Below are 13,563 nucleotides of genomic sequence, written 5' to 3' on the forward strand. Positions count from 1 at the left end.
TCCTACGTATAAGAAGAGAAAAAAGAGAAACCATGTAGCCCGCCTAATTCGTTTGTCTTAATAGAGATGCAATTTCTTTTTATAATGTGTCAACATAATTAATGACAGTCAAACATTTGCTGTCTAAACATTTGCAGCGATTCTGGGAGATAATCGTTTTTTTAGTACAGCACATAAAACCCAAAATCTCTCTTTTCCCCTATATTTCTCCTCACGAAACCAGTCAGCCTATCTGTCATAGAGCATGCTCAGACATCCAACCGCCTGACCAGTGAAGAGGGTTGCAGGTCAAAGAGTATGAACCTTTGGGTAATGTCACGAGAAGCTCTAGAAAGACCTGCAGCAGTCGAGACGAGGGACTTGAAAATGTGGACCAATGTTCTCAGGATTATGCATGATAAGAAACAACCAAGCCACACGATAAAAACTGTATGCAAAATCGCATTCTCTGGAAGGGGGGCAGGTGTACCACCCTCGCCTCCATGTGAGTGCGTGGACACGGATATACCGGCGCTTTCAAACAATGTCTTGCCTTGTCTCAAGGGGGAGCAAGTGACAGCATCATGGTTCCCTTTCAAACAAAAACAATTATTTTAGGTTCACTTTGGCTGTAGTTCTGGAGTGAGCGTTGGCGTATCCGCAGGTTTTGTTTAAAATCAAAGAAATGGGGGGATTTACAGGTGCTGGATCATTGGTCTGGGTCAGTCCTTTATAGTATATGTCAGAAAGACCTTGCTCTCTGCAGACCAGTGCTGCGACGCACAGTGTGGCGTGTCCCTCCGACTCCAGCGCAAACCAGTGCCTCGAGGGCAGCCTGGTCATTTCGTTAAGGGTGTACACAGTTATATTGACCCTTTTTTCTCCAAATACACTGAACTTGCCTGTCACACGGGAATACTTATGCAATGCCTTAAGGCTCATCTAGGTTGCGTCGTGTTTTTAAACTGAATTATGCGGATGAACAATCGTTTTCGCAACCACTGTTTACACTATTTTATTTTAAAGTGCTTAAGCGACTGATTGTTCATGCACTCGCGGTAAAAGTGAAAAATATGAACGCGCAGTAGTCTGCGGAGAAAGGCATAACCTTAATAGGTCGCCACGGCAATGAGGTACTTTTATTAGTCTTAATCGGCGCGTCTCTGAAGCGTTTGTCGTATATCTACGGGTAATAGTCTGGCTAGTCCTACATACTCTTTTCGGATAATCCGCTGTTTCAAAACGGGTTGATATGGGCGCCACGCTCCCCGATGACGAAACGGACCCCCTGCCGCGCTGCAGCGGAACAGCCTGTTTGGGGATGGGCTGTTTGTTATTACTGCGGACCAGCACCGCTGCACCTTTAAAGACTTGCGCGTAACATGTAGTAACACACAGCCCCCAGTTCAACTTCTCAGCACTCGCTTAAGGGAGTACGGCTGGCTGCTCAGCACACAGACCACTAGGCGCACCTTGCCAGCCAAACCCATGGAATTATAACTATGGATTACCACTGGATACTGTTTTCTGTCTGTTTACAGTTAACCATCCATCCAGGTAGGCGTCCTGCGAAAAGTCGTCTCGACTCTGGAGTGGGTTTAAACGAATTACAGCGGCCGTCTCGAAACTCGCTCGTTTCAAACTACACCGAACATGAGATTCGGGCTACGGGTCGCTTTGGCGATGTGACAGTTCAACATTTGTGCATCTTTTTGGCGTTTCTTTTTGTTTTCCTTCTGTGCTTTTGATATTGACCCGTTTAATTAACAGTTCTCGGCCCGTTTCTAAGCTATGCTTTGGATGCATTGCTTCATTTTTTTGTTTTCTTGATTCGCGTGCTCTCGTGTATTCGCCTAGGCTGACTGTAGACAAACTAACACGCAGCCAGTGAAACCTAATGAGGGAAGGGGATATCGGAGAGCAGGTTGCCAACTTGCGCTCCGCTCAATAATTCATTTACATACTTACGAAGACCTCCGCTCGTAGAGTAGCAGGGAATGAAATAGCGGCTCGGGCAAGACAATTTTGAGCCATCCGTTAAAGACGGCATATTCATTTTTCAACCCTGTTATAACTCCGGAGCGTTGACCACGGGCTCCTGTAGGTTTCCTCGAGGTTCAGCGAGGAGGTGCGACAGAGCCAACTGTCGCTTTGGATATAATGGAAATAAGCACGCAAATGAGCAGATTATTTATCTAACGTTTCGGCTGCTGCAGTTGGGATCAAACTTGTATCTCGTATTTCAGAATGGCACGTCTACATCAACAGCGTAGCGGTGCTTGACAAAGCGGTTGGTAACGCACAATGAAACGTGACAGCTCTGTGGCTCGACATCAACAACTACACTGCAGAGGCCCAAACTACAAGGCGAACTAAGAACTACCGCGTCTTACATGTATTACTTAGTCTAAGTGTTTATCTGGCTCATCGAGTGTGTCAAACGGTTTTCCACTTTGGGAACTTTACGAGAAGGGCTGCTTTTATCCCATTATATATCAATTACCCTATGTGAAAACAGACTTTTGCTTATCGAGCCCGAAACCTTAGTAGAAGTAGTGTAACGCAACAGCAATTTAAAAGGTCCTACAATTAAATCCATCAGTGTTATAAGGTACACCTTGGTGATAATAGCAGGACCACCCAGAATAGAATCAGAACAGGCACTAATTGGCGCCTCTCATTACAGCCTGCTGGACTGCACACCCTGCAGAGGAAGCAGGTGGATATTACTTTCTCAGGTTGCGTTCAGTGTTTGTGGAAAGTTGCTGATGTGTTTCTCAGGGAACTACGAGCCAAATCAATATTAGGGGATTTGAATGTGTGCCACATCTGCAGGGCATTGCACAAATTTGGCTTACCTGTCATGTGCAAAAGCACAGCATGAGGTTATTTGCCTCAAGCTCTGTTTGTGTGTATTTCTAAACCATTTCATTTCTTTCCAATCTGTGGCTTAAAAAAATGCTGACAGAAAGTCGTCTTCATGTACCTCCTCCTCCTCCCCCTGTCTTTGTAGCCTCATGTTTATGTTGATGTTAGGTGTAGAATAGAAAGTTTTATGCATATGCAATGCCTCTGCAAACACATTATTGTTGGCATGGAAGTGAAACGCTCTTTCTTAGTGAGGTGATTTTTTTTGTATTTGCATTAAAATCGTTTGCATCCAAAGTCACTAAAGTAGGTGTCATATGACCACGCACTTGTCTCAATGTTGTCTCCTCTCAGGATCGCCCTGATAGGCTTACTTTTCCTTTATTTTTTGAAGATTGTTGTTTTTGTTGGGGTGAAGGCAATGAAAGCTTGATGAAAATGCATGCTCAGGAACATTTATGCATATGTACCAAGTTAAACCCACTTATACACTCCCAGTCTTTTCCTCTGGTCTCTTGAGTTGCTGTACTTGATTGAGCGAGCGGGGGAGTATACTCTCAGGAAGTACCTTAGTTGTTTTCTTTCCCCCACCAGGAATCCTGTATCTGATCCAGGTATTCCAAACCAGACTTGAACCTCTCTAACACAAAACATGCACACTGATAAAACTAAAAGTACCCATCATTTAAACCTGAGGTTATGTCACAAGCTCATGTCTTTCCCCTTCCTTGTATCATTCCATGACAGATACACAGACTTCAGGAGACTCAGTGGCCTTGTGACTAAAGGAGTTGAAGATTCATTCCCTGCAGTCAATGTGAATTTAGCCAGGATTTCAGGCAATGCAGGGGTCATAAATCTCGATACGGTTTGGTTATACATTAGCGTGATCCTCATGACTGTTTGAGATCATCATTCAAAGCTGGATCTCATCAGCAACATCATGAACCATGAGCCATAAGACTTAAGAACTCATTTGTCTCAGCTACCACTGCCCTTTTAGGGAACTCAGGGGGATTTTTGTATTGTGTTTGTTGTTCATTTACTGTTGTTTGTCTGGTGGTTATGTGTTACTGCTGGCTGTGCAACAAATTGCCCCTGGGGAAAAATAAAGAGACCCTTGATACTCGATTCTTAATCCATTGCAGTACTTCAGTGACATTTCACTGAACTGCTGAACTCTTGTGTTAATATATTGTTGTCTCCCTGCTCTCCATATATGTCATGTGGTGTGTATAGTAACAAATATCCTCTCATTGGACAATAAAGTATTTTTTCTATCGATCTATAAACTATATAGATGATTCACTGAGCAGAACCTAATTGTCAAAAGTCGTGAAACATGAGTTTGGAGTTGTATCAGAGCTTTTCATCCAAATTTCAAAATTGTAAAAGGTGCAACGTTAAAGCAGTGACGTACATCTTTCTGACGCTCTTGTCAAGACAAGCCCGGTGTGAGACTGCATTGACTATTGACCCCACGCTAATTATTTCAATGGAATTTATTGTCCATTATCATACAATAACAAACCCTGCCCTGTCTGCACACGCTCTCAAGACATTTCTCAAATTATGTCACAGGAAACACCAGGCCCTCCATCACCCCCAGTGGGCCGCACCTTGTCATTCTGATCAACACACCCCTCAGCCTGCGCTGTCAGGGTGAGCAGGTGGTTCTGTGGCAGCGGGAAGACAAGCTAAAAGTGCGGAGGGAAGAGAGGAGTAATGGTGTGTCCATTCTGCACATACCCAGGGCACAACCTGTCCACATGGGCCGCTACATCTGCCTGGAGGAGAGGTCAGGAGAGCAAACCTCAGTCTACATTTATGTGAAAGGTAGTCAATGCATAATGTACTTATTTGTTATTTATTTGCCTGTAAGTGTGTGTGTGTCTGTGAGAGATAAACAGATTCCGGGAGATGGGGGGGGGGGTGCTAGGACCACATTACAGAGGAGAAGGATAATAATGACGGAGGAAATATGGGGAGGTGTGTTTACATAGGAAGATCATAATTAGGTGTGTCATGGACAGGTGCTGTAGATAGTATTGATTATTTTTTGAGTGAAATGAGCCTCGAGATCTTCCTGGCGCAGTGCCATAGCTGTAGGCTCAAGTGTTTGCATGGTACAAAATACTGGTTGAACCACCTAAACTGTGGTGGTTCAACCAGCTCCTAAACTGTGTGAGTATTTGTGCATGGAAAAGAGTCAATAAAGAGTTTCAGGATATTTCTTTTTCACAGCTAACAGCTGTTTAGCTGTCCCACATGGAATTATATGCTGTTTGAATTAAGATATTTCATATATTGAAGGCCGATGAGCACATATATCTGAGGTGCCAATCAATCATTGCAAAGATAAAACAACCATACATGTGTGTTGATAGAGCTAAAGCTGGGTGACATACCATCTCTGATGTTATTGGTTTTTTTTGGCAGATCCTGGCAATGCCTTCAGAAAATCGATGGTATTCAACATCTTGGCTCGTGTGGGAGATACTGCTTCCATTCCATGTTTGGCAACAGACCCAGGCCTGGTCAACTTGCGCCTTGAAACATGCCATGGTGGCGCATTGACCTCTGGCCTCCAGTATTCTGCCAGCCTGGAGAAAGGCATCATTATCTACAACACAACAAAAGCCTATCAGAGCTGTTACATCTGCACAGGCAAACTGGGAGAAACCCTTGTCAAATCGAATCGCTATGATCTGACAGTGAGATCAGGTAGTAATGTGTGTGTGTGTGTGTGTGTGTGTACAAACCCTGCCTTGACTGAAAAGCTTCATTTTTTTCTGGTCTTCATCTTATTAAAGGTATACAATTCAGTTAGAATATTTGTCTATTTCCATGTGCTTTCATTTCAACAGTCCCTAATGCGCCTCCTGTAATTGAGATGCAGGCACCAAAAAAAGTGATTCTAATCCATGGCCAGCAGCTCTCCCTCACATGCAGTACCACTAATGTCAATGGTGACATCAAACTTAAATGGATCCCCCCACCTGGCTCGGTGAGAAACTGTCCCCCTTTCCGCTGCTCTTTGCTGCTCAGTCTGTATACCTTGGACATTAGGGGTTTGCTGAGGACATGCATAATAAGTGAAGACACCAGTGAAGGATTTGGTGGGAAAGTTCTTGATGGATTAATTTTTGGACATTTTTAAAGCTGTGGGAAATGATCACATAATTGAACTTCCCAATGAGTTTGACAGCTGAATGGGAATATCTAGAGTGATTGTGATTATAAACAGATGTTTCACTTGTGTGCTGAGCCATTAACATCAGAAACTAAACATTGGGAATTACTTTGTCTGTGTATACTACGTAGGCTGAGCAGGGGACTCTATGTGGTCGACGAACCATGGTGTCTAGCCAGTCAAAATGCTAAAACTGCAGCATGTTCTGTCCAGACCTGTGATGTTTCTCTCATTCAAACCTGTAATATTAGGTTGTCTGGGAGCATGGTGAGCAAACGGGTCAACATTCGTAGGTTCAGGATCTCAGCTGCATCGTATATGTGTGCATTTGTGTGTGTGTGTGTGTGTGTGTGTGTGTGTGTGTGTGTGTGTAGCACAAGCGTGCATATGTCATCTCGCTCCGACATATTCATGCACGTCGTATTTGTGCGCTTGGTGAGGATAGACATGCAGGTTAATCTCTAGAGATCTCTGGGCGTTGACAGGGTGCCGTCTGGTATCCACAGCAACCAGCAAAGGTTGACAGCGCTTCACGTATCCTGACTGAGCCCTTCACTCATGTGCGCAGCGCGACCCTACATATCACTTCAGTGAGAGCGCAAGATGTTGGAAGTTACCAGTGTGAGGCTCAGAACGAAAAAGGGACCAGCTCTAAGTTTGTGAGGCTGGATGTTTATGGTAAGTACATATACACTACACATACAACTATTTAAAAATACCAATTGTATGTGGATATTCATGTTGCTATGCTGTTTGTGTGTGTATATGCACACACACAAACGATAGATAGATAGATAGATAGATAGATAGATAGATAGATAGATAGATAGATAGATAGATAGATAGATAGATAGATAGATAGATAGATAGATAGATAGATAGATAGATAGATAGATAGATAGATAGATAGATAGATAGATAGATAGATAGATAGATAGATGGATGGATGGATTAATAGATAGATAGACTGACAGACAGACAGACATAGATAGTGATATGTGTACTAACAGTGTCCCCTAATACTGGAGGCCTGGGGCATTCGGGTAGCGTAGCGGTCTATTCCGTTGCCTACCCCCGTGTTACCTCCGGCTTGGTCGGGCGTCCCTACAGACACAGTTGGCCATGTCTGCAGGTGGGAAGCCGGATGTGGATTATGTGTCCTGGTCGCTGCAGTAGCTACTCTTCTGGTCGGTCGGGTGCCTGTTCGGGGGGGAGGGGGAACTGGGGGGAATAGCGTGATTCTCCCACGTGCTATGTCCCCCTGGCGAAACTCCTCACTGTCAGGTGAAAAAAAGCAGCAGGCGACTCCACATGTCTCAGAGGAGGCATGTGGTAGTCTGCAGCCCTCCCTGGATTGACAGAGGGGGTGGAGCAGTGACCGGGCCAGCTGGGAAGAGTGGGGTAATTGTCTGGATACAATAGGGGAGAAAAAGGGGAAAAAAACAAAAATACTGGAGATCATAGTGCCCTTGTACAGTGTTTGTTAGTATGTGCTGTTTTGCTGTGAGTTGTCAGTACGTCCTTGTAGCAATGCTACCAAAAGGATTCTCATGCTAATACTATGTTAAATGCTAATTATATTTCAGACCAAGGCTACATCAACCTAAATACCACAGAGAACAGTACCATTCGCGTGCGGTCCGGCGAAAGCCTATCCCTTAAAGTCGATATGGAGGCCTACCCAAAACCCCATGTCTTTACCTGGAGCTTTATGGACCAACAACTATTGAACACCACAGACCATGTCATCACCACACAGAATTCCCATTCACATAGGTATGCTTTCGTACACAGACGCACTCGTGCTTCATGTTCCCTTGCCCTTGGCCTACCATACTGATGAATCTGTTCATTACAGCCTCTCGCTGAAATTTTACACTTCTGGTCTCCAACTGGCCTTGGGTCAGTTGGGGTGATTATGCCTAACTGTGACAGTCATCCCTCTACAGCAGTGCCACAGTACCACACACTTAATACCTGCCTGTGAAACTCAGTTAAAAGTCATGACTGCCCCCGGGGCTTTTCACTGAAATGAAGTTCTGTGCTTTTGAACTGTGAGCATATAATTGGCATTAAGACAGAGAGAAACCATAGAAAATTTGGGGTGTTGCCCCTGTGGATCAGATAGAAAATCGATATTACACTGCTACATGTTCTACATTATGCATTGTAAGGCCACACAGCATATTCGAATATTTGACCATAGGCGGCCATAGGTAATAATCTTTTCATTCAATATTGGAAGAGTTTGCATGACTTTCAACATGACGATTTATTATTATTTGATTTAAAACCCAGGTATGCTTGTACATAACACAGTTGCTTTAAGCAAATGTTAAATGGTTGTGACACGCTGTGCTGAAAATTAATTAGAAATCAATCAGCACATTCAAACCACTTATAACATGTTGTTTTTATTTCTTTCGGTTGCAATTTCAGGTACAGCAGTGAGTTAAGACTGGTGCGGCTGAAAGTGTCAGAGGGAGGGCTTTACACCTTCCAAGCTTCCAATGGCGACGCCACAGTCAATCAATCTTTCACAGTCTTTGTAATCAGTAAGTCTCATCATACATTTTTCAAAGGTTGTCAGTTCCCCGAAGCCATATACTGAATTTAATTACTCCATATAGAATAAGCTGTTAGTAAGTGACTAGTGGGAATAGATTACCCTTTTTTTTCCCTGTTTTTAATGAGGTCTAGCTGTCCACCCCCGTTCAGCCTGCAGTTATCTACACCTTATCAAACTTCATACTGCATACGCTGTTGGAAAACACCAAATAAGATGAAAAACCCCTTGTACTCGTTGCTCATTCTTTTTCTCCTGATGTTTTCTCCTTTTTGGTAGGTAAACCTGAGATTGTATCCCATGAAGGGCCGGTAGATGGACAGGTGCGCTGTGTAGCAGAGGGATTCCCGGCCCCCCAGATCACCTGGTATTACTGTGAGCAGCCCTACATTAGGTGAGATCATAATGGCCAGTAGGTTACAAGTATAAGGGCAAATACCAGACCGGGTTATAAAAGGTGCACCCAAACAATCAAATCTTGTAAGGCATATACTGTGTTTGCTGTGTCTTATACTGTGTTTGCTGTGTTTGTCTGTGTCTGTCTTGCACTGTTTGGTGAAGCCACAGCCCTCATTTCATTTTTAACATGTGCCTGCACATTGTTTTTAATGACAATAAAATTTAATTGAATTGAATTGAATTGAATCGTGAAGCTCAGGATTACAGCGGGCAATACAAAGGAGTATTAAATAACATTTAAAGGCTGAGTGCCAAAATAAAGTCTAAAATTGCATGTACATTATCTTTGCTTATTTTTTTCTGTTTTGCTGTTCCACATTTAGTTGTAGTCTTGAAGAATGAAGTGTATGATGAAAAAGTTTAGTCTCATAGACATAAGAAAGTTATTGATATTTTAAGTTTTTATTTTCCTGCTTGCAATCTCAGTGTTAGTGGTAACTGTCACCTTTGCAAACTATCAACTGAATGAGAAACATGTGCAGAACAGAATGTTTCCCTTCAAGCTGGTGTAAGATAATCATAGTACATCAAGGTCCACATCCAATATCATACATTCAGTTGACCTGTTTGAAGCATATCTCTTCAGCATTACTTCATCCTTTCTTGATGTGGCGTAGTCAAAGTAAAGCAAACTATATATTCAAACCCGTCAACTCCATAAAGCCCTGATAGTCCTAAAGGTCATGCTCCTCATGAATAATAAAAGCCTAAAGGTCCTAAAGGTCATGCTAAAGACACATTCAAATCATATATTAATGATGATGGTGGTGGAATGTTGGATTGTGGGATTTGAAGAAGCTGACTTGTGATTGGTTGATGATGATGATGATGATGACATGATTCCCATGTGACAAGGGATTGAAAAGAAATGACTTGTGATTGGTGGGAAGCCTGGGACATCTGTCTAGATATATCTGATCTGACACCGCTCATCCTGTGTCAAACATAAAGTATGCTGTAGGCGGGGCAGCTGGTGACCATAGCAACACCAATCCTGTTCAGCACAGGCAATGAATCATGAGTGATTACCCAAATGTTATCCATCCATTTTTTTTAATTAGCATCAGATGTACTTAATGTGTGTGACATTCAGGCATTTAAACACACAAACTCACACCCATTAAAAAAATGGGAGTTCTTCAAAGTATGGCCTGATTCAGCCTATGAGCTGAGGGCACTTGGAAAGCAGCTGTTGTTTTTAGAATGGTGCTGTGAAATATGTAGCCTCTGGGTAGTCTTGGATAACTTTACTCATTGGCGCTTCCTTTTGTTAGGATAAAAAGAGTTCTCCAGCTATTATGATGTTTTTGACAAAACAAACATGACTGCTGTCATTTTACTGAAACATTAACATGTAGAATATGGATATACATATGTAGTATATGTGTGTATATATGTGTATGTGTTTATATATATATATATATATATATATATACATACACATATATACGTACACACACATACGTATGTGTGTGTGTGTGTGTGTGTGTGTGTGTGTGTGTATTTACAGCTGATGATTGCTTATGGCATGAAACAGGCTTGTATTGTCTCATAAATAATTTACTTGACTCACAGGATTATAATTAATATATATATATATATATATATATATATGTAGTGTTTTTTTTCCGAAACTGTCAATGGTGTTATAAGTGCTCAACTAACGAGGAGCGGAATATCAACATGGATACAGGGGGAAAAAAGTTTTAATACATTGCAGTACAGTCCTGTATGATTCTTTAACCACATTAGCAGCTGATGAGTGTGCATCGCACGAAACAGGCCTATACTGCAATGTATTAAAACGTTTTTTCCTGTATCAGTGCTGATATATATATATATATAGCATCTACACGGATACAGGAAAAAAGATTTTAATACAAAAAAATATTTTTTTTCCTGTATCCATGTTGGTATTCCGCTCCTCATTTGTTGAGCACTCACAACACCATTGATGGTTTCGGGAAAAAAAATGCTATATATACGTATATATATATATATACACACGTATATATACGTGTGTTTGTGTGTGTGTATATATATATATACACTCACTGGCCACTTTATTAGGTACACCTTGCTAGTACCGGGTTGGACCCCCTTTTGCCTTCAGAACTGCCTTAATCCTTCATGGCATAGATTCAACAAGGTACTGGAAACATTCCTCAGAGAGTTTGGTCCATATTGACATGATAGCATCACGCAGTTGCTGCAGATTTGTCGGCTGCACATCCATGATGCGAATCTCCCGGTTCACCACATCCCAAAGGTGCTCTATTGGATTGAGATCTGGTGACTGTGGAGGCCATTTGAGTACAGTGAACTCATTGTCATGTTCAAGAAACCAGTCTGAGATGATTCGAGCTTTATGACATGGCGCGTTATCCTGCTGGAAGTAGCCATCAGAAGATCGGAACACTGTGGTCATAAAGGGATGGACATGGTCAGCAACAATACTCAGGTAGGCTGTGGCGTTGACACGATGCTCAATTGGTACTAAGGGGCCCAAAGTGTGCCAAGAAAATATCCCCCACACCATTACACCACCACCAGCAGCCTGAACCGTTGATACAAGGCAGGATGGATCCATGCTTTCATGTTGTTGACGCCAAATTCTGACCCTACCATCTGAATGTCGCAGCAGAAATCGAGACTCATCAGACCAGGCAACGTTTTTCCAATCTTCTATTGTCCAATTTTGGTGAGCCTGTGTGAATTGTAGCCTCAGTTTCCCGTTCTTAGCTGACAGGAGTGGCACCCGGTGTGGTCTTCTGCTGCTGTAGCCCATCTGCCTCAAGGTTCGACATGTTGTGCGTTCAGAGATGCTCTTCTGCATACCTCGGTTGTAATGAGTGGTTATTTGAGTTACTGTTGCCTTTCTATCAGCTCGAACCAGTCTGGCCATTCTCCTCTGACCTCTGGCATCAACAAGGCATTTTCGCCCACAGAACTGCCGCTCACTGGATATTTTCTCTTTTTCGAACCATTCTCTGTAAACCCTAGAGATGGTTGTGCGTGAAAATCCCAGTAGATCAGCAGTTTCTGAAATGCTCAGACCAGCCCGTCTGGCACAAACAACCATGCCACGTTCAAAGTCACTTAAATCACCTTTCTTCCCCATTCTGATGCTCGGTTTGAACTGCAGCAGATCGTCTTGACCATGTCTACATGCCTAAATGCATCGAGTTGCTGCCATGTGATTGGCTGATTAGAAATTTGCGTTAACGAGCAGTTGGACAGGTGTGCCTAATAAAGTGGCCGGTGAGTGTATATATACACTGTGCTATCCCTTTGACTGTTGATGCGTTGAAAATAAGTTAACTTAGTCGGAAAGAAAGTCTCTGTCTGAGTTTGAAAACTGTGTTTGACGCTGTAGCCAGTTTTGTTATTATTAATTGGTTCTGCATATTGGCTATGCCTACTGTTATCTGCCGTGCACCATTGGATTTAATAGGGTTGTTTCAAATCTCGCACAGGTTCTCTGTATGAGTTTCTTACTCTGACAGTATTTCATCTGGATAGAATTAGAGGATTTATTGTTGCCAACCTTTTTACTTATATTCTGGCATTTTTTCTTTTCAGATGTCACTCATGCACACTCCTTGCAGCCTCGAATTATCATGCATCAGATGTGCAATATGACAGTATGATAATGCATGACTGCATTCACAATTATACTTCAAGGTTAATGCTGCAACAACATGGGTTAGGCATTTCTGGTTTGGACAGTGAGAGGGTAGAGATAACAAAATGTGTTGACAAGCACAAGTGAAAAGTAACACAATTTAGCCATTTGCCAACAGTTTGTTATCTTCCCCTCTCAGATGCTCCCAACAGGTGAATGCCACCCAAGAGGAGCAGGATGTCATCACAGTGACAGTGGTTAGTCCCTTGTTTGGAAAATCCGAGGTGGAGAGTCGATTAAACATCAGCAGAGGACGGTTTCACACTTTAGAGTGTGTTGCCACAGTGGAAGGAGAGCAGGCCTACACCCTCTTCTCTATCAGTGGTGAGTTGTACTACCCCATCGCACGTGTACACACACACACACACACACACACACACACACACACACACACACACACACACACCACATGCTTACAAACACACATTCATATGCACACATATACGGTAGGTGATGTGAGTAAGATAAAGAGGGCAGCAGGCTACATAAACAACAACAACTGAAAGCAACAAGAGGCACATGGGATCCGGGGGGTGTTGGCGTCAGCCTGTCGCACATTTTTGTGTCCAGTTAACATACATTGCGTTAATCCTCTGTCTATCCCTATTTTAGGATTAGAATTAAGTGCATTGTCAACAATATAAGACAGGACATACAGTTGGGAAAAGCCATCTCTATTCGTCTCTATTCGTCTCTATTCAAAGCTTTGTAATGTGTAAACATCTGCTCTCAATTTCATTTGCTAATAGCACAGAACGTGCACCAATGCTTAGTGTCAATCTCAATGACCGTAACAGTACTGGGTGCCAGTAA

General features: G+C 42.7%; 1 protein-coding gene across 1 annotated transcript in view; it reads left to right on the top strand.

Annotated features, from left to right (window-relative positions):
• Positions 1–1,372: 1,372 nt before the first annotated feature.
• The window catches only part of kita (KIT proto-oncogene, receptor tyrosine kinase a), a 28,615-nt gene continuing 16,424 nt past the window's right edge, over positions 1,373–13,563 (top strand). The window contains exons 1-9 of the mRNA XM_056276822.1: positions 1,373–1,536; positions 4,429–4,683; positions 5,287–5,571; positions 5,715–5,854; positions 6,547–6,718; positions 7,627–7,816; positions 8,480–8,595; positions 8,886–9,000; positions 12,890–13,074. Coding sequence (XP_056132797.1) covers positions 1,482–1,536; positions 4,429–4,683; positions 5,287–5,571; positions 5,715–5,854; positions 6,547–6,718; positions 7,627–7,816; positions 8,480–8,595; positions 8,886–9,000; positions 12,890–13,074 — 1,513 coding nt within the window. The 5' untranslated portion in view covers positions 1,373–1,481. The remainder of the gene's footprint in view (positions 1,537–4,428; positions 4,684–5,286; positions 5,572–5,714; positions 5,855–6,546; positions 6,719–7,626; positions 7,817–8,479; positions 8,596–8,885; positions 9,001–12,889; positions 13,075–13,563) is intronic.

The sequence above is a fragment of the Lampris incognitus genome, chromosome 3 (genome assembly GCF_029633865.1).
Source record: "Lampris incognitus isolate fLamInc1 chromosome 3, fLamInc1.hap2, whole genome shotgun sequence".
Classification (NCBI taxonomy): domain Eukaryota; kingdom Metazoa; phylum Chordata; class Actinopteri; order Lampriformes; family Lampridae; genus Lampris; species Lampris incognitus.